Source organism: Dipteris shenzhenensis, chromosome 7 (genome assembly GCF_047967505.1).
Source record: "Dipteris shenzhenensis isolate YYH24624 ecotype China chromosome 7, Dip_SZ_1.0, whole genome shotgun sequence".
Taxonomy (NCBI): domain Eukaryota; kingdom Viridiplantae; phylum Streptophyta; class Polypodiopsida; order Gleicheniales; family Dipteridaceae; genus Dipteris; species Dipteris shenzhenensis.
The window spans coordinates 3042800-3070008 of NC_141602.1; the positions used below are offsets into that span (position 1 = coordinate 3042800).

General features: G+C 44.8%; 1 protein-coding gene across 6 annotated transcripts in view; it reads left to right on the forward strand.

The window, feature by feature from the left end:
• Nucleotides 1-27209, forward strand: part of LOC147899821 (putative inactive purple acid phosphatase 27) — a 68351-nt gene that overhangs the window by 16750 nt on the left and 24392 nt on the right. For all 6 annotated transcript variants that reach the window (XM_087376554.1, XM_087376549.1, XM_087376551.1 and 3 more), the window contains one exon: nt 10630-10711. In XM_087376554.1, coding sequence (XP_087232680.1) covers nt 10630-10711 — 82 coding nt within the window. The remainder of the gene's footprint in view (nt 1-10629; nt 10712-27209) is intronic.

Sequence of the window (27209 nt, forward strand, 5' to 3'; positions counted from 1 at the left end):
CCCCCCCAAAGAGGGTGGAGATGGGTAGAACCATGATTGTGCATGCGTCGGTCGCTCTCCATGTCTTGTGGACTCTGCATCCCTCGGTCAGTGAAACTATTTCACCCCTCGCTGCTGATCTATGCTGCTCGTATATCTGCTACCTCCACATCCTTTGCTTCTCTATTTCTTGGAGTCGACTTGAATGACATGTCGCTGTGATTGCTCTGCCTTAGCGTCCTGTGATGCTATTAGTGCATGCTATTGTTTGATCTGTCGTAGTAGCTTGTCTCTGTGTCGTCTCGTCTCGATCCTATAGAGTCCAATACAGACTTGATCATGGAAGTGGATTAGTCCGAAGAGTGGGCCAAAACCAAGCCCCTCCTAAAAGAGGCTGTGATAGGTCCTCGAATCTCATAGTAGGCTCGGAAGACACATAGGAAATGCTCCCTTGTCTCAATTGTCTCCATTGTGCATAAACTGCATATGCATTGCTCTCTAGGTATCTGTAGGAGGTACCATGGAACAAACATACACATGGCCTACATCATAAGGTGACCAGAGGTGTTTACAAAACACACACAATAATTTATTTTCATTCATTTTGGAGGACTATCCAGGCTGAGTACCTTGACATAAAAAGAGAGAGAACTGGAGCATACATAGAGATGATTTAAAATGCATAATCTTCATGGGATGCCTCATCTTGTGGAGGCAAATTCACTGTAAGTAGATTTGCATTTTCTGTCTTTGCTTTGTCTCTGCAAAACTTCTCACTATGGTTGTTTTTGCCACAGTGCTTGCATGGATTAACTTTGAAGCAGTCCTTTGAGAGGTGATTTGTCTTTCCACAGTGATTGCAAGGAGAATACTTGCCCTTCTGGAATTTTATAACATAAGCAGTGTCATTGCCTTTCCTTAACTCCATATGTCTTTCTTCTTCTTGGAGAGCTGAGATAATGCCTTCAAGGTTTGGATTGGGAAGATTCTTCAAAGTGCTTACAATGTGATCAAAGCTTTCAGGCATACTCTTAAGTAGTACTGCCATAGCATCATCAGGGGTGATAGAAGAGTTGATAGAAGCTAACTGAGTCATAAGACTCCGCATATAGTTGACATGAGCAGCTAAAGTAGTATCACTTGCCATCTTTAATTCAAAGAAAGAGATTTTAAGTGATAGTTTAGATATGTGAGAGCTTGCACCAAAAATCAAATCTAGCTTCTGCCATGCTTCCGATGGAGACTCCAAGTCAGATATATGATGTATGTAATCATCACCCAAAGCTAAAGCAATTATACTTCTATGTGTGAGTGCTAGAGGCACAGTTAGGTGCCCACAAGCACAGTTAGGTGGTGGAAAAGCCACATAGGATGATTGAGTGAATCTAGGAGCAGATTGAGGAGATGATTGTGGAGCTTTGAGCTCATCAGTGATGTCAGTGACCTTGTATGAGGTGCCTACTTAAGGACCTCTTTCTTCTTCATTCTATTAGCAAGTACTCTGATTTTGTGTCAACTCTACTCTTTCCTTTCAGTATTCCAACATGGTATCAGAGCCATTTGATCCCCCTTGAGCCCATTTCTGCCACATCATCATCTTCTTCTTCTTCTTCTTCTTCTTCACCATCTCTCCCTTTTCTCCCAAAAATTTGCTTGAGCTTGTTCTTCTTCAATCCTCAACCATTTCCCACGCCCTTCCAGCTGGAGATCCCTCTTGTTAGGGCGAATTTCGGGCTGCAAGCAATTGGAGAATAACCCGCTCTGCTGGTCGTCATTGCGCGAACTTCGCTGAATCTTCTTCCTGCAAGTTCTCTGCGCCTGCTCTGTCTTTGTCTAATTCCTTTCAGGGCAAGCTTCTCCATACCTAGAGCTACCTTGTGCTGAAATCTGAGCAGCAATGGCTGCATATTGAAGGAGAAAACAGAGAAAAACCAGTCGACTTTGTTCAAGAAGGTGAAGGCGACCTGACGCATATTTTTGCCTCTTCTTCCCAAAGGATCTACTGTGGTATACCAGCTTTCTTTTGCCTCAGAAAGCCCCCTTTCTTTTGCTTTGAAGAGTGTGATATGAGCCCTCCAAGTTCAGCTCTCTAGTTTTGACAGTTTTGACATACTTTTGAAAATGATGCTACATAAAATGCTACTCTAGCATTTCTGGTCTTTTGAAGTTTTTAATAACTTCACTACAAGTGTTGCTTCAGTTTTGTTTTGACTTGCTAGACCTGGTTGTGATTGGAAAGTGTTTATTTCATTCACTCCTATGAAGCATGCAAAAGTAGCATCATTGTTTGAAAACTAGTCACTACTATTTGCTACATCAAAGTGCCTATACTTTGGAAGTATTTCAGTTCTTTTTGCCTTGTAAGAGAGATAGACACTGCCCAATATCTGGGTTAGACCCTCTCATGGCTACTTTATATAATCTTGAGAAGTTCAATGGAAAGGGCTTCCATACATGGCAAATGAAGGTAAAATTTGCATTAATGCGGGAGAACTTATGGGGACTTGTCAAACCTACTCCTACCACTTCTTCTACGGCCTCAAATGCTGGAGAATCTTCAGCTCCGACACGACCGGCAAGGGATCCAGCAAGAGAAGAAAGAGGCATACACCTTGAGATATCCCAACATTTAATGACAGCACTCTCCTGTGCAACGGCCTGCTCAATAGCATGATCATCAACGAAAGGCATATTAGGCTAAGCAGGAGCTATTGGTGGAGGATGTGCACTGGTAGAAGTGTATGACACAACACTTTGCACTGGCTGCTCTGGATCTATGGGCGACTGAAAGAGAGGCAACAATGTATCAAAGACATCTAAGGAATCAACGGTAGGTTGTTTTTTGCATTCTAGCTAAGGTAAAGGCACATTTTCAGTGAATACAATATCCCTATTGACAATGACCTTGCCCGTGCTGGGCTTATACAACCTGTATCCCTTGCTTTCTGCACTATAAACAATGAATATGCATTTTACAGCTTTGTCTTCAAGCTTGTGCCTGAGCTGAGATGGCACATGAGCATAAGCCAATGACCGAACACTTGCATATGAGAAATTTCAGGTTTGCGACCGTGCCATGCCTCGTAAGGTGTGATAGTCTTCAATGCCTTTGTGGGTGCTCGATTGAGCACATAGTTAGAGCACAGACAGCATCCAACCAAAACTTATTTGGCAAAGACTTTCCTTCGAGCGTGCACCTGCCCATTTCCATCTTTGACCGATTTTTCCTCTCTGCTGGCTCGTTCTGCTGCTGTGGAGTATAAGGCACTGTACATTGATGAATAATACCCTGAGCTGCCAAAAAATCAGAGAATTCACGGGACATGTACACTCCCCCCTGGCAGTGCGTAGAGTAAGGAGCTTGTTCACTGATTCATTTTCAGCCATGGCAAGCCAATGTCTGAAGCATGGGAACACATCAGATTTGGCTTTCATGCCATATATCCAAGCAAATCTGGTGTAGTCATCCACAAAGGCCCCCAAGAGATGATGTCCGCATCAGCCCGCACACATCACTATGCACAAGGTGAAGCTTCCTTGATGCACCAACTGTCCCATTCTTTGGAAATGAGAAACGATGCATTTTGCCCAACAAGCATCCCTCACAAACATGTTTAACCGGTGCAGGCACGGGTGGAAGAAAGAAAGAAAGAAAGAAAGTTTATAAAGTCTTCGGAAGACCGATGGGTCTATGAGACTGTGAAAATCCTGATACAACGAGGTGTGGTAGTGGAGCTACTAAACGAGCGTCCATACCAATGCAAAATGCAAAATGCAAAAAATGCAAAAATGCAGAATGGCAGTACTAAGTCCTAAGTACAACAACATAGTCATGTCGATGGTCGACTATATATCAATCTCAGCACCATCATCAATATCATCATCATCCCCAGCAACAGCAAGATATCAGGATGGATGAGGCAGTGGAGGCATGAAGTCGGCAATAGAGTGCTATCGGCCACTCAGAGGTGCGGTCCTGGCATGTCTCCTGGTGGTAGCTCTGCGTCTAACCAGGGCTACTGTGACCCATGTCGGTCGGGCTCCGACTCTAAACAAGGTTGGGATGTCTCCAAGTGTGATCTGTGTGTCGACCCTTTGTCTGAGCTGTCGGATCACGGGCTCCGGGTCACGGTCATGTCGAGGCCTCGTCTCGTTGGGGTCCATGTGATCTAGCTGAAAGAACTCCGTGATAGAGCTCTGAGAGGACTCAACCGAAGAAGAAGTCTGCTCTTGTCTCCGTGCTCGGAGTATCCTCTTGCGGTGTCTAAGTGCCTCATGAATGAAACCTGGCAAACACCGCTGGTCTGGGTAGGAGAGGAAATGGGCTAAAATCCCATAACTATCTCGGAAGAGGCAGTGGAAACGTCTTCGAATCTCATAGTACACAGGACACCTGAAGATGAAATGCTCCTCTGTCTCAACCTCCTGTGTGTCACATAGTGTGCATATGCACCGCTCCCTGGGTAGTCGCTCTGCTCTACCGCTCTCGATGCGAAGTCTGTGTGAAGAGACCCGGAACTTCCCAAGAGAGATCCTCATCCAGTGGGGTAGGTAAATCTGTGTGTATCCTGGTGGGTCAATGAAACCCTCCGTTGTGATATGTAAGAAGTGATCTCTGTAGAAGCTAAGCTTCACTGGGAGTTCACTCGGTTCCAACCAGGTCCGAAAAGTGTACCTGTAGTAGATTTTCACGGATAACCTGGTTGACCTCGTGTGATAAGAGGGGAGAGAATGGAGCATCCATGCTATACTGGAAGGGAGGTAGTCTATCCATGTGGAGCCTCAGTCGCTCAAACCATCTCTCTGTACGTGCATACTAGCACCTCTGATCTCCTCCTGTTGCAAGTGCCATAGAAGAGGATAGAGCTATCCATGGTAGCCTGCTACGCCCTGAGGTATAATCCCCATATTCCCTAACTCGGTACAGATATGTGATGACCTGAAATGCAGCATCTAGCTGTAAAGGGGGTGACCCAAACTCAGCCTGAATGATATGGTGAGGAACGAATGACTTACCATGAATCATCCGTGATAGCATGAGAATCTGTAGCCGCTCCACACGGGCCCACTCTGTATCCGACAAGTCTGGCTCCCAACAAGGGCTGCCGTACATCCCCGTTGGGCGAGTCGAGTCAAAAAGCAACCCCTTGGTGCGTGAGCACCACCTCTCTAGCCTGGCCAATGAGGCATACCCTCTACTCAAGCGTGCCTGCATTGCGGGTCTCATAGTGAAGCTCGGTCCGGAGAAGATAACCCCAAGATAAGTGTATGATGAAACTATCTCAACAGATGACTCCGCAAATGTGAACTGCTCCTGATGCATGATGGCTCGAGATGTATAGAAGATCATGACCTTGATTTTACTCAGGTTGACCTTCAAATCATGAGACTCACAAAAGGACTGTAGTGCGTCTAGGTGTCTCTGAAGCCCCTCTGTTGAGGAAGACAAGAGAGCCACGTCATCTGCATAGAGCAAAATCTGGATCAGCATGCCCGCAAGAGAGCAACCTACACCCCCTTGTGTTTGCATCACTGTCTCAAGCTCGTCAATGTAGAGGCCAAACAAGGTAGGTGACAAAGGACACCCTTGTTTGACCCTGATGGTACTCATGATCTCGTCTGTCCACCTGGATCTTGCCCGAACTTTGCCAGAAACTCTCTCGTAAAGTGCCATGACAGCCCAAATGATCTCCTGGTCATAACCCAAGTCCTGTAGGCACCGTATGAGGCGGGCTCTCGGGACCGTGTCAAATGCCTTGCGAAAATCCACAAAGCAACAATAAACCCTCTGCTTCCGTGACCTTGCCTCCTCGATGATACATCTGAGCGTTAGAATGTGGTCCATGGTTCCATGATCACGCCGGAATCCGGCTTGTCCTGCTGCTCTGAGTCCTCGACACTCTGGAAGTCTGCTGACCTTGGAGCCAAGTACTAATGTATAAATCTTGGACATGACATGTCCAATCATAATGGTCATGTAGTTCTCTGGACTCATGGGATCCCCTGCCTTGTGGATGGGTGAGATAGTGTTAATGGTCCAAGTTTGTGGAAATCCCAAACAAACTGCTTCATTAAAAAGCTTTGCTAAGATCGGGGCTAGGAGGTTAATCCCATATGCAATGAACTCAGTGCATAGTCCCTCATGATCCTTCGCTCGGCCATTATGAAGTTTCATTACAGCATCCTTTACCCCTCCTCTAGTGAAGAGGGTGCAGGATGTGGGACGAGGCAAGTGTGAGAGGCTAGGGATTGGCTGATTTGGGATGTCATAAAGTGTGCGTGCATAATCAAACCAGATCTGGGTGTCAGTGAGTGGCGGAGGGGATCGTCCTTCTAGAAATCTCTGCCAGAAGTCCTTAGAGTTATAACTAAACAAAATGTTCAGTAGCTCCTCTTCGTTTCGACGAATGAAGTCTAGTTTCTTCCTCCGTACCAGTCTACGGTATTCACGTAGCATATTTGGTGCGCTCGGAAGACTGTTTTTGGTTTCGAATCTGAGTTGACGGCGTAAGGCCTTACACTCATCATCGTACCAACTATTACAAGGTACGGTTCCAGGGGGTGGTGGGCGGGTGGATACGCACGTCAGTCCTTCAAGATCAAGCAACGATCTCTATGGATGAGGACTTCACACCTCTACAGGTTGAGGAGAGGCGCTCTTTGCTGCAGCAACGGGATCAGGCCCGGAAGGAGGGGAAGTGGGCAGTGGTACGAGAGGGACGACTTCTTACAAGCCCCCATAGGACACCTGCCCCCTCCCCTACATAGGGAAGCAGGGTCTATGAGACTAAAATATCCGAGACCCTGTCCTGCACCATTTGGAGCTGTAACGGTACCTTATGGTCAGAACCAGGGAACTTCTCGGAATCCTATACACGCCACGACATAGTCTTTTATACAAAGACACATCAGTGTCCACAGCGCCCTCTTCCAATAGTCAACGGATATACATGGGAGTCTGCCTACAAAGATGAGACGAGGGGTACAGGAGGAGTTCGAAGTTCATGTGGAGTTGTAGTCCTTTTCAGATCCACACTTCGGGGGATCATTTCAGTAGAGCAGAGAGATACACATTCCAAATTTCTTTGGATCCGGATACGACACATGGACAACCAAGATCTGTTTGTCGCAGTTTGCTACTTCCCCCCGGAGACCTCTCACTTTGCCAGAGATATTCGAGGTGATGATGCGACATCCCCATTTGCTGCCCTTTATCAGTCCATCGTTGACTTTTCTAACCGCGGAGAAGTCCTTCTAGTGGGGGATTTCAACGCGAGGACAAGGGCCCGTCAGGCACCACTTCTTGCTTTCAGAGATGATCCCACTCTACTAGCAGATGTTGACCTTGAGGAGGTAGGTATGATACGCGTTTTGGCTGACAAGCGAGGTCCATTCTCATCCTATGGGCAGGCCCTATTGGACCTAGGCACGATACATGATATCATTATCTATAATGGTCTTGACAGATGGCCCGCTTCAGGTGGTTTCACATGCTTTCCACATGGGGGGGGCTCCAGTGTTGTTGATTACATCATGGGATCCCCTGTCTTCACATCTCGCATTACTGACTTCATTGTAGCACCTCTCCCCCCAGGGGCTGATCATACATACCTTTTCTTTCGCATCTCCACCTCCCTTCGCACAACACCTTTCATCCCACTCAGTGCTTACTCCACCTACCACGATATATGATTTGATCGGGATCACTCACCTTCTTACTCTGGCCGTCTGTACATACTTCTCGCTTATATTGACTTCATACCCCTTTTAGAGGATCGTGCTGCCCTTTTCACCCGCTCACTACACGAGGCTGCCATTCACGCTTTTTCCCACACCACCCGCCATTGAGCTTGTCCTCAGCTGAGAACATACCCATCCAATCATTGAAATGTCAAAAAACGTCGAAATCGGACCTCAAAAAGTCAAAAAACAGTTGTTGGACTGTTTTTTTACTCAAAAAACAGGTTTCTGGCGATGAAATGAGGCACGGGACTGAGCTGGAGCAAAATGGCAGGTAGGAGCAATGGGAGAGCACAAGGGAAGGTAGATAGGAGCAAGAGAATTTGCTTTGATACCGCTGTTGGCAACTACAAGCAAATGTAGGGTAATCCGAACTTAGACAAATGGTTCATGGTATGTCTGCAAGACCATTGAGGGAGGATAAAGGAAAAGCTCCGATGGAGACTGAAACCAATATTCATACGATTGAGCCTAGGAGGGCTGAGATACCTAATATTGCCAATTACAGGTCAGAAAAGTATTCTAGTCGGATGACTGACCGTAGCTCTGATGTCATAGAAGCCTGGTTGCATAAATGGGAAGAAGCTTTTGCCATTTTTGAAATCAGAAATGACATGAAGAAAATTTGCGAGGCCACTCATATGTTTATTGAGGCAGTGGATAGGTGGTGGATTAAACAAGAAAGGGATGGTGTGGCATCCACTACTTGGGAGGGGTCAAGAAGGAATTTAGAAAACATTTCTCGCCTCTTGACGAAGCATCGAAAACTTGGGATCAGTATAGGAACCTTCGTCAGAGAAATATGTTAGTGGTTGAATATATTGACAAATATAGGGAATGTGTAATGAAAGTATGAATCCGGTGTAAATAAAGGATCATCGGATGGCTGAGATGGTGATCTTAGAATGCGACGGGGAAATGGAGGAAATTGCTAGAGCCGACCAAAGGTACTGCTCAGAGATCAGTACCTATGTTACTGTGTGTATTTGTTGCTAAGTTAGTGGATAGTGCACCTGATAATAATATCCTATCTAAGCCCGTAGCAAGAGGGTATACAATTTTTAGTAATACGGAGTTAATTAAAATGAAGGGACAAGTGGCCAATCATGACGTCATTATGTTGTTTGACTCAGCGTCAACACACAATGTAATTAACTCCAAGCTCGTAAAGAGGTTGAAACTAGAGATTGACTGCATATACGGTTAGAATGGCAGATGGAGTTCAACTGAAGTATGGGATAGTTAGAACTTCGGATTCAAGACTATGCGAGAAGACTATGCGAGAAGTTGGACTTTGAAATGACCAAACCTGCTCACGAAGATGTAGCCCTTGGAAAGGCATGGCATTCTAAGAAGAGTCCAGCCATTGATTGGAAACAAGATGAATGATGTGCTATATGTCTTGCGAGGCGAAAAGGATTTGCCTTAGGGACCATTAGTTTCCGTGATGGAAGTTGGAAAAAGTTAGGAAGAGTTTTTGTTTCTTTGTACAACATCGACAGAGTCAATTGAAGGTCCATCGACTAGCACTGACGCTACCCAAGATGGGGAGATGGCCAATTTGGCTGATCAGATCGCAAAGGAGTTCTCTAATTGTTTTAGGAATGAGTTGCCTTATGGTTTACCTCCAGAATGTTCAACATAAGATTGAACTTATCCTCCTGACGGCAGACCCTGTAAATAAGCCTCCCTGGAGATTAAGTTTTATTGAGGAAGCTGTGGCGTGAAGACATCTGGAAGAATACCTCAAGCTGGGGTCTAGTTTCTCACCTTTCGATTGAAGAAGGAGAAAGATGATACCTTTCGTCTTTGTATAGATTACAAAGGACTATCACTATTAAGCTCAGGTATCCGATGGCTTGGATTTACTAGCATTACATGAAGCCATATTTTTCAGCAAGATAGACCTTAAGTGTGGTTACCATCAGATCCGGACTAGAGCCGAGGATGTGCATAAAACCGCTTTTAGGAGTAGGTTTGGACATTACGAGTTTTGAGTAGTGCCGTTTGGACTTACCAATGCTCCAACTACGTTCATCATACTTATGAAGGATTTACTATGCCCGTATATGTGTAGTACATTTTATTGACGATATTCTTGTGTACAACAAAAATATTGCTACAAAGGTATACATTTCATTGATTCTACTCCTGCCTTGTACGAGCCTTCTAGCTTTAATTACTTGTATTTCCCCAAAGGGGTCTATTTGCATTCACTCCCACCTTGTACTAGTCTTTTAGCTTTAGTTGCATTACCCAAATGGGATTCTTGTTGCAGTAACTGTCATTTGCATTGAGTTCGTGAATATGTTCACAAGATGCTTTATCCTGTCAAAGGGTTTACACTTAGTGTTGTGAATATAAATGGGCTAAGGAGTTGCTATAGTAAATGTCAACTTCTCATTTTACTGCAACCTAACTTGTATACCCATGCGTCTAATAGCAAATTACAAAGTCTTCATGTGTATACCCATATGTCTAAAAGTAAAATATCCAGTCTTCATGCCTTTTTTGTACTATCTCAACTGAATTGCTATGAGAGGGTGTGAGTTGCAGGAATGATTTCAAGACATAGGATCAATGAAGTCCAACGTGTTTTTTCTTCTTTCTAAACCTAATTGGGGTAGGGATATGAATTTGATTGGAGAGGATATTCTTGTGGTGCTGGGAGGCAGGTTTGTCTGCATATGTCTTTCTTTTACTGGGTGACTATTTTCGGCTCTCATGGACCAAAGGACTATTGTTTGTTGAGGTCATCAAAACTAATGTTTGTTGTTGTACCTCATCTTAAAAGGTAACACAGCTGAGGTTTCCATTTTAGATGAGAAGTGTATATTATGACTGAAATGTATTTAGAGTCTGAATGTCCCAATCTTTCCCCAACGTAATAAACTCTGTGTGTTTTTACAGGGTCGCCTGCGAGATCAGTTGGCTGGCGTGATCCTGGGTTCATACACACAGCTTTTTTAAAAGGATTATGGCCAAATAACAAGTGAGATAACCCTACCTTGAGCTCGCTTTTTTAATGAAAATAAGTTGGGACATTTCATCCCTGCCATACATTTGTAATTTGCAAGTCTTTCAATCATTTTGGATAAATTCATGGGCAGTAGAAACTCAACTTGCTGCTATGTATATTTGTCAATGAATATTAACCTGCGTAGATATTTATAATTGTATCTTTTTACATCAAAACATCACAGCATGTGCTTCATGCCCAATACGAGTGACCCTTCATGAAAAAAAGAATGCTTGTGTGTTGGAAGCTTAATTAGGAACCTAGCCATTTTGCCATTTGACGTTGTTAGGGGCCGATGAAGCTGGTGGGTATTCCTATCATGCAAGTTGATTTATAGTTTGTAATTTGGGTGTCTACTGCAAGGTTAAAGTGAAATTTTACATTCTTTTAATTTTATTATCCTAAGTCTAGGCATTGTCCTTTGCGTGTGCTTGCGTATGCACACGTTGAAACATACTGCAACACGAAAATTGTAATTTCAACCTTGTGCAGCTACCTGGGTATCCTATGTGAGTCTGCACACGAGCATGAGTAGGTGTGTGTGCCCCCCCCCCCCCCCCCGTGCCCAGTAGCGAACCTAAACGAAGAAAAGATGAAACTCCGGTTTGGATGGATGAAACCCAAATAGCCAGAAGAACTTCCCAAACGGAACAGATGGGAATCTCCACACACACACACACTCCAAAAAGGAAAAACTAAAGATAGAAAGAGAGATAGGTTTATTATCATCTATCGAAGGCCAAAGAGGCCTAAGGTTAATTAAGGTTTGTCAAAGGCCAAAGGAGTCTATGAGACCAAATCAAAGTTACATCAAGAACAATGAACAAGGATTCTAGAATTGTCGTTGTCTATAGAATTGTTACAACAAGGCAGGGATTCTAGAATTGTCTAGGACACCTGAAAATTTGATGTCGAAATAGAAGTAAAAGTAGGAATACACTCCATGCGTTCTAGAGAGTGATTAATGTTACGAGAAATTAGAGCTTTGTGCAAGCTTGATTGACATCTCATTGAGAATCTTGATGCTTGTTGAACATGTCTGAGATCATTTGTGTTGGTTATGGCAAGCAATGGAAGCTCCGAACTGAGTGGGAGAAAGCAAAAAACGAGCTGCTGTATTGAAAATGCTGCAACAATGAGTGGAGGCTCAAGAGGGAGCCATATGACAAAACGCTAGGGCTATTGCCCTAACTAGACTAAGTGTCCTAACTGAACTAGGTGGTACATGAACTAATTGTACCGACAGTCCTAACTGATTGTAACTAGTCTTACAAGACACATATCAAGGAACAAGTGGCACCTATGGATAGCCCATATAATGGCCTACAAACCCTCCTCCATGGTATGGGCTGAAGTATCCTGGACATGACTCAGGATACTTGAATATCTAATGTCATGGTTGCACATGTTCATCTTGCAGGGATATAGCAACCTATGATTGTATAGAGTACAACATATCAAGTCACAAAAGGTACTAAGTTTAAAGTTTGCCGAAAAGCTTCAAACTTAGGTCGAGGTACAGCCTTCGTAAAAAGATCTGCCAAGTTGTCTTCAGTAAGACAACTGAATATCACCTGCTGATAATCTCTCTTTGACATAGTGATAGTGAACCTTAATATGCTTTGTGTGAGCATGGAAAACAGGATTCCGTGCAACAGCCAAAGCACTCTGACTATCAGTGAAGATGACGGTAGGAGCAGTCTAACATGAATAGAGATGTGCAACTAACTTCCGAAGCCAAACACACTCCACTGTAGCTGTAAAAGCTGCTCTGTACTCAGCTTCACAGCTAGAAGTAGCAATTGTTCTCCGCTTCTTGCTGAACCAAGAAACGCATGAAGTACCAAGCATGAAACAGTTGCCACTATGTGACACACGGGTGTCCGAACAGCCAGCCTAATCACTATCAGAGAATCCATGCATAACAAGTGAAGTATCAGCCTCATGAAGAAGGCCCAAATGCTGAGTGCCTTTGAGATACGTGAAGACACGCTTCATGGCATGCCAATGGTGCGTAGAGGGGCTGTGCATATATTTGCTTAACTGTGAGACAGCATGCTGTAAATCAGGTCTCGTATGGCATAAGTAAATCAAACAAACAAGTGCCTGTTGATAGAAAGTGACATCACATGCAGCGCTGCCATCCTCAGAGGAGAAATGAAAACCAAGCTCTAATGGTGTGGATACTGGCTTGCAATCCTCAAACTGAAAATGCTGCAAAAGCTGTCCAATATACATGGATTGTGACATCAAAATGCCCCCCTCCCTGCTAGCAAATTGGATGCTCAGATAGTAGTGCAAAAGACCAAGATCATACATAGCAAATGTCTTCTGCAAATCAAGCTTAAAATCTGCAATTTGCTTAGCATGTGTCCCAGTCACAAGCACGTCATCCACATAAAGGACTAAAATCAGCAAATTTGTGCCACTCTTGCGGATGTAAAGGGTAGCCTTTGTGGGGCTGTTTTGAAAGACAAGTTTGAGCAAATGAGTATGTATCCGAGAATACCAAGCCCCGAGGTGCTTGGTTCAATCCATAGAGGGCTTTCTTTAAGCGGCATATCTTGCTTTTAGAACCTTCAACCTCAAAGCCAAGAGGTTGGGAAACATAGACCTCTTCCTGCAAATGCCCATGAAGGAAAGCTGTCTTGATATCAAGCTGATGTACCTCCCAATGAAAGTGGGTAGCAAAGTCAATAACAATGCGAATAGTAGTGATCTTGGAAGTGGGAGCAAAAGTCTCTTGAAAATCAATGCGTTGCTTTGCTGAGCATACCTTTGACGGTCCGCTGAACCATCAGCTTTCCTTTTAATTTTATACACTTAGTTCCAATGGAATTCTTGCCAGGAGGCAAATCACACAATTCCCAAGTGTTATTCTGATGGATAGAATCCAATTCAGCTTGCATAGCCTTCAACCAACAATCATTCTGAAAGGCATCTTTATGGCATAATGGCTCTTCGTTGCATGCTGTAGCAACCAATGCATAAGCAACAAAACTAGCATGCTCTTTTTGGACAGCTGCTCTAGTATGGGCTGGCAGAGGAGTATCTTGTTTGCTGTCTTTTAATTGTCAAGGAGCCAAAGGAGCCAATGGGGACCTTTTTGGGCTCTTGGATTTCAGCTCTTTCTAGGTCAAGAATACTGTGCAAATGGTCCTGATCAATCGGAGGCATATCAGGCTGAATATTTGGCTGCACATGTGGCTGCAAATGACCAACAGATGGAGGAGGTACAACCTCAGATAGAACATCATCATGAGCATCTAACGGAAACAAAGGCATCAAGTTGTCAAAGATATTTGGGGCATCAACAACGGGCTGTTTTTGACCGTCCAGCAAAGGCATAGTGAATATTCATCAAACACAACATCCCGACTGACAAAACACTTGCCCGTGCGGGGCTGATAGAGCTTATAGCCCGTGCTCTCTGAGCCATACCCAATAAAAATGCACTTGACATCTTTATCATCCAACTTGGTGCGTGTCTGTGAAGGCACATGGGCATATGCCAAGCATCCAAATGTCCTCATGTGAGAAATGCGAGGCTTACGACTTGTCCAAGCCTTATACGGTGTGATAGTCTGCAATGCCTTGGTGGACATCTATTCAAATTGTAATTAGCACACGTGACGGCATCCAACCACAACTTGTTAGGCAAATGTTTGCCTTTCAACATGCACCTAGCCATCTCCATCACTGATCTATTCTTCCTCAGCCACGAGATTCTGTTGATGAGTATAAGGCACTGTGCATTGATGATGTATGCCACGGGAAGCCAAGAAAACAGCAAACTCCTTTGACACATATTCACCCCACTGTCTGTATTAAGGTGAGCAAATTGCAGCCCACTCTCATTCTCAGCCAAGGCAATAAAATGCTTGAAGCATGAAGATATTAATGTCCGTAGGAGGATGGGACAAGATGCAAAATGTCAAAAAGACTTGCAACATTTGGATAAACCAGAGAGTCGAGGAGTGCACATGCATCTCAGCTCGAGTTATTATAGCTATCATAAAATGGCCTTCATTACATCATTGTAAGATTGAGGGTCAATCAATGCTAATCCATCTCGGTAGACTGCTCATTTTCGAGCTTTCCGTGCATCTTCGCTTTGGTAAGTTCGACATTCCTTTGTTTGAAATGAGTTGGAGTAAGCTCCTCAGATATCCATACCCGGATACCCTTCAGCTTGTTAGTCTTGCGGAGAATCTTTACTCTTCCAGTCCTCTCGTTGAAATAAACTTGTAGCTGTTTTCGTTTTTAGAGATATAACTAATGTCATTTGCATCCCATTCAATTTGTGCTATCTCCATCTTGAGGCATGTGATTCTCTCATCTTCAAAACAGCCAAGGCAATCTTTTGATATCCCCCAATGCGTAATGTTTTCTTGTTATACAGTCTAGCTTCCTGCTCTTTTACTTCCCATAAGGATCTATTTTTTTGAACTTTTTGTTGGCCGCAATGGCCATCTCTTGTTTGGCTGAACTTACTTGGGTGGTGATCATCTCTTTGATTTTGGAGACAAGTGTTGGTGCTGGTGGAGATATATTGCACTTTTGTGCGACCTCCACAATGTTTACTTGCCTACCATTTCCTGCCATCTCCTTCAATATTGCTATCAAGAGCTGCAACCATAAGTCTGAGCTCTCTCACTTCTTGTTGTAGAAAGTATATTTGCTCTTGTGGATCAGATCGAATCCTCCGCTTGTAATGTAATGCTTAGGGGCTGGGTCGATGTCGAGGCTGCAACGTCGGAGTAATAGGACTTTCTAGTCTCTTTGGGAATTCCATGGTGGCCTGTGCAGGATTTTCAAATGCCCTTTTGCTGAAGCTAATCCCCCAAGCTGAGCCAAGGGCTCAGCTCAGCCCGGCTGATCTTGGACCCTACTCTGCTGTATTGTGCGGACGAAACAGGTACAAGCTGATCTGATTCGCTGTATGACTAGGTATCGTACGTTGGAATGTGCGGATGAGTGGTACGGAGGTACGACGGGTTGTATGGGATACGAGTACGAGAGTATACGAAGGTACAACTGGTTGTATGAGGAGATGTACGGGAGCTTTGACAAGATCTATGGAGCTGTACGACAAGATGTACGGGAGATACGATGGAAGGTCTACTGTTGTACAACGACGGAAGGCCTACGAAGAGAGAGAGAGAGAGAGAGAGTTTATTAAAGTCTTCGGAAGACTAATGGGTCTATGAGACTGTGAAAATCCTGGTACAAATGAGCTGTGGTGGTGGAGCTACTAAATGAGTATCCACACCAATGCAAAATGCAGAAAATGCAGAATGGTAGTACTAAGTACTAAGTACAACATAGTCATGTTGGTGGTCGACTATCTATCAATCTCATCATCATCATCGTCATCATCAGGACATCAGCGCACCTCTGGTTTGGGTAGGAGAGGAATCAAGCCCAAACCCATAGCTATCTCTGAAGAGGCAGTAGAAACGCCCTCGGATCTCATAGTAAACAGGACATGCGAGAGAGAGAGAGAGAGAGAGAGAGAGAGAGAGAGAGAGAGAGAGAGAGAGTTTATTAAACTCTCTCTGATTAGTGCTACGCCTTCCCATTTTCTATTCTCTCTGGCAGCCTTGACTTGAGCTAAATTCAATTGCCTTAATCTTGAGTTGAGTTTGTGTAAGCTCCTTTGTTATTTATACTTTGGTGCCTTTCAGCTTGTAAGATTGTCGAAGAAGCTTGATCCGCAAGTGTAAGGATTGCATAACCTCTATAGTGCAAAATAGAAGCTGGCCTGGAGTCGTCATCATCGTGCTCATGATCATTCACCCATTCAATGTTGGGCAAGCTTGATTTGATCTTTGTCAATATTTCACTATATTTGTCTTCCTCTTTGGACCAATCTTTTGGGAGTCCCCCTATTCTAATCTTCAGTGCATTATCACATCTAGCTTCGTGTTCTTTAATCTCTGCTTGGATATTAGACTTACTTTCTTTGTTGTCCACTTCCACAATCACTTCCTTCTTAGCAGTTTGTACTTTTGTGTGAACAAGATCTTTGACTGTAGAGACTAGCTGCGGGGTAGGGGGGGAATTCTTACAAGATTTTACAGCCTCATTAATTACTGCTTGCTTACCAGGCCCTTTTAGAATGTGAAGTCGGGCCTTTACTTCTGCCAGCTCCAATCGGAGCTCTCTCACTACCTGCTGCAGATAATAAATCTGATCTTGTTGCTCGAGGATGGGTTGTTTTGAGCCTTCTTGTTGGTAATTCCATGTATATGGAGAGGGTGTCATGGCTGCAACTATAGAGTACTGAGTCCTGATGGATGTTGAAGGAGTTGAGGGGGACTTGGAGGAGAGGGTAGGCCTGTCCATAATTGGCTGTATGTTGAACCCCCTGGCTTAACCTAACCCCCGGGTTGGGTTGGGGGTTTAGCCCAACTCGGGGTTAGGGAGGACAAGGACTAGGTACGGACGGGAGGTATGGAGAGGTGGTAACGGTTGGAGGTACAGAGGTACGAGCTGTGGTACGGACGACGAAGGATGAGGTACGATCGTGGTACGGAGGTACGAACGGGTTGTACAGAAGGCAGTACGGATTGGATGTACGGTTCGGACGGAGGGGCTGTATGGATGGAGAGCTACGGGAGAGGTTGTATGGAGGTACGGATGAAGAGAAAGAGAGGCTGAGTGGAGGGGTTGGGGGGGGAGAGAGAGAGAGAGAGAGAGAGAGAGAGAGAGAGAGAGAGAGTTTATTAAAGTATTCGGAAGACGGATGGATCTATGAGACTGTGAAAATCTTTGTACAAACAAGCTAAGAGGTTGGAGCTACTAAACAAGCATCCACACCAATGCAGAATGGTAGTACTAAGTACTAAGTACAACATAGTCATGTCGGTGGTCGACTACATATCAATCTCATTAACTTCATCATCATCATCATCATCATCATCAACATCATGACATCAGGGTAGATGAGGGTCCATCAGGGTCTGGATAGGAGAGGAATCGGGACACAACACCATAGATATCTCTGAAGAGACAGTAGCAATGCCCTTGGATCTCATAGTAAATAGGACACGTGAAGATGAAGTGCTTCTCTGTCTCTCAACCTCCTACATGTCACATAATGTGCATATGCGCCTCTCCCTGGGTAGGCGCTCTGCTCTGTCGCTCTCGATACGAAGTCTATGTGAAGAGACCTGCCGGAACGGCCCAATAGAGATACTTAGTGAGTAGGGTAAGTGGATCTGCGTGTATCCTGGTGGATCAATGAAACCATCCTCTGTGATATGTAAGATGTGATCTCTGTAGAAGCTAAGCTTCACTAGGAGTTTGCTCAGTCCCACCAACGAGGTTTGGAATGTGTGTAGCTGTAAGAGATCCTCACGGATTACCTAGTTGACCTCGTGTGACAGGAGGGGAGAAAACAGAGCGGCCATGCTATACTGGAAGGCAGGGAGCCTATTCATGTGGAGCGAACGAAATCTAGTTTCTTTCTATGTACTAGTCGACAATACTCGGGTAGCGTCTCTTTCACTCGGAAGGCTATTTTTGGTTTTGAATCTGAGCTGATGGCATAAAGCCTTACACTCATCATCGGACCAACTATTATAGGGTAGAGTCCCAGAAGGTGGTGGGCGGGTGGAGCGAGTGCTATAAGGAAAGCGTGAAGGGCAGCCTCGTGTAGTGAGCGGGTGATCAGGGCAGCACGATCCTCTAATTGGGGTATGAAGTCAATATAAGTGAAGTATGTACAGAAGGCTAAAGTAAATAGGTGAGTGGTCGCGGTTGAAGCGTATATCATGATAGGTGGAGTAAGAACTCAGTGGGGTGGAAGGTGCTGTGCGACGGGGAGTGGAAATGCTAAAGAATAGGTAGGTATGATCAGCCCCTGGAGAAAGAGGTGCTACAGTAAAATCAGTGATGCGAGATGTGAAGGTAGGGGATCCCATGATGTAATCAACAACACTAAAACCTCGTGTAGATGGAAAGCATGTGAGACCACGTGAGGCGGGCCATCTGTCAAGACCATTATAAATAATGAGATCATGCATCCCGTCGAGGTCTAATAGGGCCTAGGCCGCCCATAAGATGTGATCGGACCTCGTTTGTCAGCCGAAACCCGTAGCATACCTGCATCCTTAAGGTCAATGTGTGGCAGTAGAATGGAATCATCCCTGAAGTAGAGGAGTGGTACCTGATGGGTGCCTGTTCTCGCGTTAAAGTCCCCAACTAGGAGGACTTCTCTGCGGCTTGAGAAGTCAACAATGGACTGATAAAGGGCTGCAAATGGAGATGTCTCATCCTCATCTCGAGTATCTCTAGCAAAGTGGGAGGTGTTAGGAGGGAAGTAGCATACTGCAACAAACATATCTTGGCTGTCCATGTGTTGGATCCAGATCCAAAGAAATCTGGAATGTACATATCTCTGCTCTACTGAAATGGTTCCCAAAAGGGTGGATTGTAAAGGACTTCTACTCCCCTTATATCCCTCGTCTCATCTTTGTAAGTAGACTCCCATGTGTACCTGTTGATTACTGGCAGTGGGCGCTTTGGACTCTCATGTGTCTCTGTGTAAAAGACTTTGTCGTGACTTGTATAGGATTCCGAGAAGTTGCTTGGTTCTGACCATAAGGTACCATTACAGTTTATTAAAGTCTTCAGAAAACCGATGGGTCTATGAGACTGTGAAAATCTTGGTATAAATGAGCTGTGAGGATGGAGCTACTAAACGAGCATCCACACCAATGCAAAATCCAAAAAAGAAAAATGATAGTACTAAGTACAACATAGTCATGTCAGTGGTCGACTACATATCAATCTCATCCTCCTCCTCCTCCTCCTCACATGATCATGATCATGATCATGATCATCATCATCATCAGGACATTAGGGTAGAGGAGGCAATGAAGGCATGAAATCGGCGATAGAGTATTGTCGGTTGCTCATGGGTGTGGCCCTGTGACGTCTCTTGGTCATAGCTCTGTGCCTAACAAGGGCTACAGTAACCTTTGTTGGCCGGGCTGATCATACGTGTCATACCTACTTGAATAGAGAGGGGATATCCCCAAGTGTAATCTACGTGTCAACCCTCTGTCTGAGATGTTGAGTCACTGGTTCTAGGCCACGATCATGTCGGGGCCTCGTATCGTGGGGGCTCGTGTGATCTATCATTAGGAAGAACTCGGTGATAGAGCTCTGAGAGGATTTGCCAAGGAAGAAGTCTGCTCCTACCTTCGTGATCGAAGTAGCCTCTTGCGTTGCCTGACTGCATCATGAATGAAAGCCGCCAAGCATCTCTGGTCTTGATAGGAGAGGAATCGGGACAAAACCTAGAGCTATCTTTGAAGAGGCAGTAGAAAAGCCCTCGGATCTCATAGTAAATAGGATACCTGATGAACTGCCCTCCGTCTCAACCTCCTGTATGTCATATAATGTGCATTTTCGAATCACGGTGGACATTCAAGTCACAGTCATTATGCCAATGAACTTGAGAACATATTTCTTGCAAGCAAGGATATGCAGCACACTGAAACAGTGTATCTTGACATTGATTGCAATTTGAAAGGGGAATGCAGTTATCAAGTCAACCAAGCAAATCAAGATCCTTTGTACATCGACAACGGCGCACTGGAAGCTCGTTCGGTCCAAGCCAGATCCGGAATGTGTGTAGCTGTAAGAGATCCTCACGGATGACTTGGTTCACCTCGTGTGATAGGAGGGGAGAAAATGGAGCGTCCATACTGTACTGGAAGGGAGATAGTCTATCCATGTAGAGCCCCAGTCACTCAAACCATCTCTCTGTGCATGCATACCAGCATCTCTGGTCACCTCCTGCTGAAAGAGCCATAGGGAGGATAATGGTAGCCATAGAGGAGAGAGAGAGAGAGAGAGAGAGAGAGAGAGAGAGAGAGAGAGAGAGATTGCCTGTGGAACGCCAAAAAAGCCTATGAGAGCACAATATTAAAACTATGTGTTGGACATTTTTCCTGCCATATCATGTGTAACATATCGGTAATGAGGCATCCAAGCTCCTCGTGGGTGTGACAGGGGTCCCATGGGAGTATTGGGATGTTTGGAACAATGTCCAGGATCTCTTCCTGGCATCTACGACGACTCATTGAAATTAACCTCAGTGTTTGGCTAGGTGTTCAGCCAAACTAAGGGATAGGGAAGAAGAAGGGTGCCCTCCTACCTTATTCAGACCTAAAGACCTATGATTGAAGCCTAATGATGACTGATGTTAGCACTTAGCCCTAGTATGAGCCTTGTAGGTCAGGTCAATACTATGAGTTGACTTCTTTGGTCAACCATATGGTTGACTTGGGGGCCATATAGGCCACCCTTTTCATTTTCCTCTTATCCATTTGAGCAGTAGCTTGTTGTTTGCTTCCCGCACTCCACTCCCGTTCCATTGCTTCCTACACCCAACAGTGGTATCAGAGCAGGTTCTCTTGCTCCTACCTGCCGTCCCTCGTGCTCTCCCATTGCTCCTAACTGCCATTTTGCTCCAGCTCGGTCTGGTGCCTCATTTCATCGCCAGAAATCTGTTTTTTGAGCAGAAAAAACAGTCCAACTGCTATGTTTTGACTTTTTGAGGTCCGATTTTGGCGTTTCTTGAAAATTTTCAGCTGCTTACATACAAAAGACCCTGTCTTGCACCATCCCGGCCAAAATTTTTTTGTCCTACAGTTGTACGGATGTCCGTACGGCCATACGACAGGTGCGCGATGCTATCAGGAATCCGTACAACTTGTCAAAGGTTGATTCGAGCATTTTTGGGCTGTTTTAGAGGTTTTTTGCTTAGATCTGGACTTTTTTCAGTCATTCGGGCCTTTCTCCAGGTGCGCCACCTTGCTCTAGCACGATTTGGCTGGGATTTTCTCTCTTGACTCAGATCTTCCTGGTACAATTGGATTTGAAGCTTTTCACCCTCTTTTATGTCACGTTTGCACACATTGCAGTGACATTGAGGTGATTTTGCTCTAGAAATTGGGCTTTTTGTGTCACACTTGTAGATTTTGTAGTGACATTTGCTCCTTTTGGTCACTTTTTGGTTCTTTTGCAGTATTTGCCCCTTTTTGACTCCATTTCTAATCCGACATTGGGGATTTTGGATCTATTGTTGGCAAATTGCTGGATAATCTTAGATGTGCAGGTGATGTTGTCACATTTGCTTTATTTCAGTAAAATTTGGGGCTTTTGGTCATTTGCCCCAAATTTGACAGTTTTGTTCTTCCAGAAATTGGGGGTTTTGTCAATTTTGTTGAAATTTGGAGTGAGATTGGCTTGGTACAGCCTAGTTTGGGCATTTGGTAGACATTCATGCAGGAACATTGACATTGGCTTGGAATCCAGCACATTGAGTCACATTTGCAACTTGAGCACAATTTGGGGCTTTTTCCAATTTGCCCTCTTTTTGCATATTTCCCCTCTCAGAATTTGGGGCTTTTGCTAGATTTGCTGTCCATTGCAGTGACATTTGCTTTATTCAGCTAAATTTGGATATATTATACATTCGCCCCTTGCTTTGGGCTTGTTGTCCTGTCAAACTTGAGGCACGCAGCCTCCATCTGGGACGTTCACAGCTCAATTGATCATTGGATACATTTGCAGACATTTGCCCCCCTTGTTTTGGGCCGATATTTTTGCAGGACAACTATCTTTGGCAAGGGGGGTCCTTTGACTGGACACAGATATCAAGTCATATTTTGGGGACAACACGTGCATTTAGCTCATTGTTTGAGCAGTCAATTATTGGTTGGTCACTGCCTGACATATGCTGTCATTTTTGGACAGCCAGCTCATTTTGCAGTGAAAGCCAGCTCATTTGAGCACGCATTTTACCTTCAGGGATTTATTTTTGCAATGGGAAGCAACGATTGGATGGGTATGTTCTTTGCTGAGGACAAGCTCGATGGACCCAATTATCCCATGTGGTCATACATGGTGAAACATTTGCTGGTTGCGAAAATTTTTTGCGGTATTGTCTCAGGATCGGACCTTTAACCTCCCTCTGTGGCTCCCACTCCGGCTACTACTACAACTAGTGCAGCTGTTACAGCCACCTCTGGAGTTACTCACTCTTCTACTACTACTACAGCTCCTCCTCCCACACATGACCAGGCCAGATGGGATGGTAGAGATGCCCAAGCACATTCTATCATTGCTTTTTCAGTCGAGAGACATATCATTCCTCACATTCGGTCTTGCCAAACATCAAAGGCTGTGTGCAACATCTTGGATTACCTTTACGAGGTTTGCAATGAGGCACGTGTTGCTTTCTTACGCAAGCAATTGGAGAATGTCAAAATGGAAGAGGGGGACAGCATGGATGCATACATCACAAAAATGAAGGATTTTCAAGAGCAGATCATTAATGTGGGTGAAATTATTTCAGATGCTCAGGTAGTGTCCACGACACTCAATGGACTCCCTGAGTCCTACTAGGGGTTCGCTACTACATTCAGGCTGGTTGCCATGGGCAATCCCAACATTTATACTTTCGACCAGCTTGTTTCCCTTCTCTTGCATGGGGAGCAGAGTCACACAAATTTTGCTGCTGCTCAAATTGCAAATCAGGCTTTTGTCGCTAATCACAAAAATAAGGGAAAGAACGGGCAAAATTACAGCAAGCCCAAGCCTTTCGGAGGTCATCTACTGCTGGACTCTGATCTAATTCTGCCCCGTTTGATGCAAAGAAGAAAAACAACAAACGTTGTAATTATTGCAGGAAGCAAGGACATGAGATTTCTGAATGTCTCAAGCGCATGGCTTCTGAAAAGAAAAAGCAACAAAAGGGACTTGCTGTCACTACTACTGCTGCTGCTGCCCCAGATCATGGTCATGAGGCAGCAAACATCCCTCACCATGAGTGGGCTTTCACGGTCACATGCCAGTACCATCCAGAGAAGCATGCTACAGCCTTGTTTGTCTTAATTCTAAGTCAGATTGGTGCTTCGACAATGGTGCTTCCAAGCACATCACTTCCTTCTAATCACTCTTTTAGACATTGGGGACTGCTCCACATGGTGGCACAGTGTCTTGTGCCAACAATGCATCATATCCCATGAAAGGGATTGGCCAGGTCCATTCAGTTTTTGGTGATACGATCACGCTCATGGACGTTTTGTTTGTCCCAGGTATCAAGAAGAACCTCATCTCCATTGCAGCCATATCCTGAATGGCTTTCGGGTTCTCTTTGATGGTTATCGATGCGCCGTGTATGACAACCGGTACGATGACAACATAGCACTTATTGGGTCACTTTCTTTTGGCCTATATCATCTTGATGTTTATGACAAACAGCCTGCCATAGAGGCAAATTTGGTGGCTGAATCTATAATTTCAGATTCCCACTCATGGCAGACAGCGAGGTTGGGTCACCTCAACTACAAAAGCTTGGTTAAAATGCATTCACAGGACATGGCGGTTGCTCTCCCACTCATGCATGCACCAACTAAACATGTTTGTGAGGCATGCTTGTTGAGTAAAATGCACCGTTTCTCATTTTCAAAAGATGGGATAGTTGGTGCATCCAGGAAGCTTCACCGTGTGTATAGGGATGTGTACAGGCCGATGCGGACAGCATCTCTTGGGGGCTACCTTTATTTTTCTACCTTTGTGGATGACCACAAGATTTGTTTGGATATATGGTAGGAAGGCCAAATCTGATGTGTTCCCATGCTTTAGACATTGGCTTGTCATGGCTGAAAATGATTCATGGCACAAGCTCCTTACTCTATACACTGATAGGGAGGGGAGTACATGTCCCAGGAATTCTTTGATTTTTTGGCACCTCAGGGTATTATTCATCAATGTACAGTGCCTTATACTCCACAGGAGAATTGGCTGGGAGAGAGGAAAAATCGGTCAGAGATGGAAATGGGCAGGTGCATGCTCAAAGGGAAGTCTTTCCCAAATAAGTTTTGGTTGGCTGTTGTCATGTGCTCCAACTATATGCTCAATCGGGCACCCACAAAGGCATTGAAGACTATCACACCTTACGAGGCATGGCACGGTCGCAAACCTGAAATTTCTCATATGCGGGTGTTCGAGTCATTGGCTTATGCTCATGTGCCATCTCAGCTGAGGCACAAGCTTGAAGACAAAGCTGTAAAATGCATATTTGTTGTTTATAGCACAGAGAGCAAGGGATACATGTTGTATCAGCCCATCACGGGCAAGGTCATTGTTAGTAGGGAGTTGTATTCGCTGAAAATGTGCCTTTACCTTGGCTGGAATGCTAAAAACAGTCTACTGTTGATTCTTGGGATGTCTTTGATACATTGTTCCTGGCTCTGGTTTGGTGAATAGGTTCAGTTAGCTAGACCAGAGTTTGTTATGCTGACGACTCTTCTCGTAAGCCAGATCTTTGTCGGTGAAGTTTCGCTGATAAACAAAGTTCGAAACTCCCACTTTCGTTTCGTCAATTTACGGGAAAGATAAACTCGCAGGCGTAGGCTAACCGCAGCCTCTTCACGCCTCTCCTGTCAGAGGCTCCCAACTTCCTTAATCTCTGCCTGCGCGTCGCCCATCCACGTATCGCATCGAAGGCCTCCCGTAACACGAGCCACTGTTAAGCCCACGAACAGTCACCAAACACCCCGCAATCTCCTACTAGCCAGTGCGGGATGACCACTGAACAGACAGGTCGTCACCTTCATTTCGTCGTAGATCACGGGCAGCAACACCTCCAAAATTTATTGTACACTCTGGAGTGATCTCGTCAATTCGATTGCGTCACGCTGTCCCGATCTGACGCCTATCGTCTGCTCTCTATTTCGTCGATCACGATTCATGTGATCACATGGATCCCCTCTCTCACCTAGCTTGGGCTCTGATACCAAATGTTAAGTACATTCCAAGTAACCACAACAGAATCACGAGAGTAGCACCACGAGTATCCTCCCAGCCAATTCCTGTTAGAGCATGAGAGCTGACAGAGAAGTCGAAAATCAAAAAATCACGTAAAAAGCCATTCTCCTTTCTCTCACTAACTCCAACAAGCCCCATCTCCCTAGATGGATCTAGATGCCACATGTCATTATCATAGGGCCTTCCTAATGCATCTTTTCACCCCTCTCTTGGGATACTTTAAATTTCCTTTGCCCCTAGGCACATTTCTTGCATTAGGCCCTTAGCCTTAGATCCACCTAGCCTGGTGCTATTAACCCTCACCGCCTGGTGCTATCAACCCTCACCTAGGACCTTGACATTAATTCCCTCCTGATCATTTACATGAAGCGCAAACAAATATATTACAAACGTAGATCCTTAAAGGGAAATGTCGACTGATTCTTCCGAGGTCATGCTACCTCGGCTAGAGCGTAACAGATGTGCACTGGTAGAAGTGTATGGCACAACACTCTACACTGGGTGCTCTGGATCTGTGGGCGACTGAAAGAGAGTGGTCCAATTAGTGTAATCAGACAGTTATCTATCCAATTACTGTGGAAAAAAAAACAGAAAGTTTCCTTTGGCCACCAGTTTCCACTTATCTGCTGTAATTTCCTGTCAGAAACACTGAGTTTTGCAGAAACCTAGACGCTTGCAAAGGCTTTGGCAGAAGAAGGCTTCGGGACATTTGCGCTACGTGGAGACTCTAAGGATATTAAATCGGGTGGCAGGAGCAAGACCAGGGAGCACTTTACCCATTTTTCCCTTTGTTTTTGTCATTTCTGTTTTGTTAGAAATAGATTAGGCTTTTGTGGTTGTAGCAGACTTGGGATGGAGAGTCTTTGAGACTATGCCTGTGTGCTTCAGTCACAGTGGATTTGCAGGAATTTTCCTAGTATAGGGAAAATGGTTTGGGGTATATTGTGATGTATGCTTGTGTCAAATGCCTAGTTAGTATGAATCTGGGATTGTAGGTATTCCTTAGTATAGGGAATTGTGTCAGAGTGCCACTACACTGAATTTTGTCAGTTTGTAAGTACAGTGTTTTAGCGGTGTTTTAAAAAAAAAGAAAAAAAAGAAAAAAAAGAAAAAAAAGAAGCAAAACACCCATTGACATGAATGGAAGTAGAAGAAGGAGCTTCCAGGAGGGACCCTGGTGAGTCAGGAGTCCGACCGACCTAGCAGGTGTCGCGCCCAGTAGCTCACACCTTATCTGGCAGGATTGCATTACTTGAGGATGCCTTGCAGCAATTATTAGTGCAACAGGTACAGGCAAATGCAGGGCAGTCTGAACTTAGAAGAGTGATACACAGTATGTCTGCCAGACCTTCTCGAGATGAGAAAGGAAAGGCTCCAATGGAAGCGGAGCCTAGTGTCCATACGGTCGAGGCTAGAAAGGCTAAAGTACCTAATATTGCCAATTACAGGCCGGAAAAGTATTCTGGTCGGATGAATGACGGTAGTTCTGATGTCATTGAGACTTGGTTACACAAATGGGACGAGGCTTTCGCCATTTGTGAAATCAGAAATGATATCAAGAAGATCCGCGAGGCCACCCACATGTTTAGTGAGGCAGCAGATCTGTGGTGGATTAAAC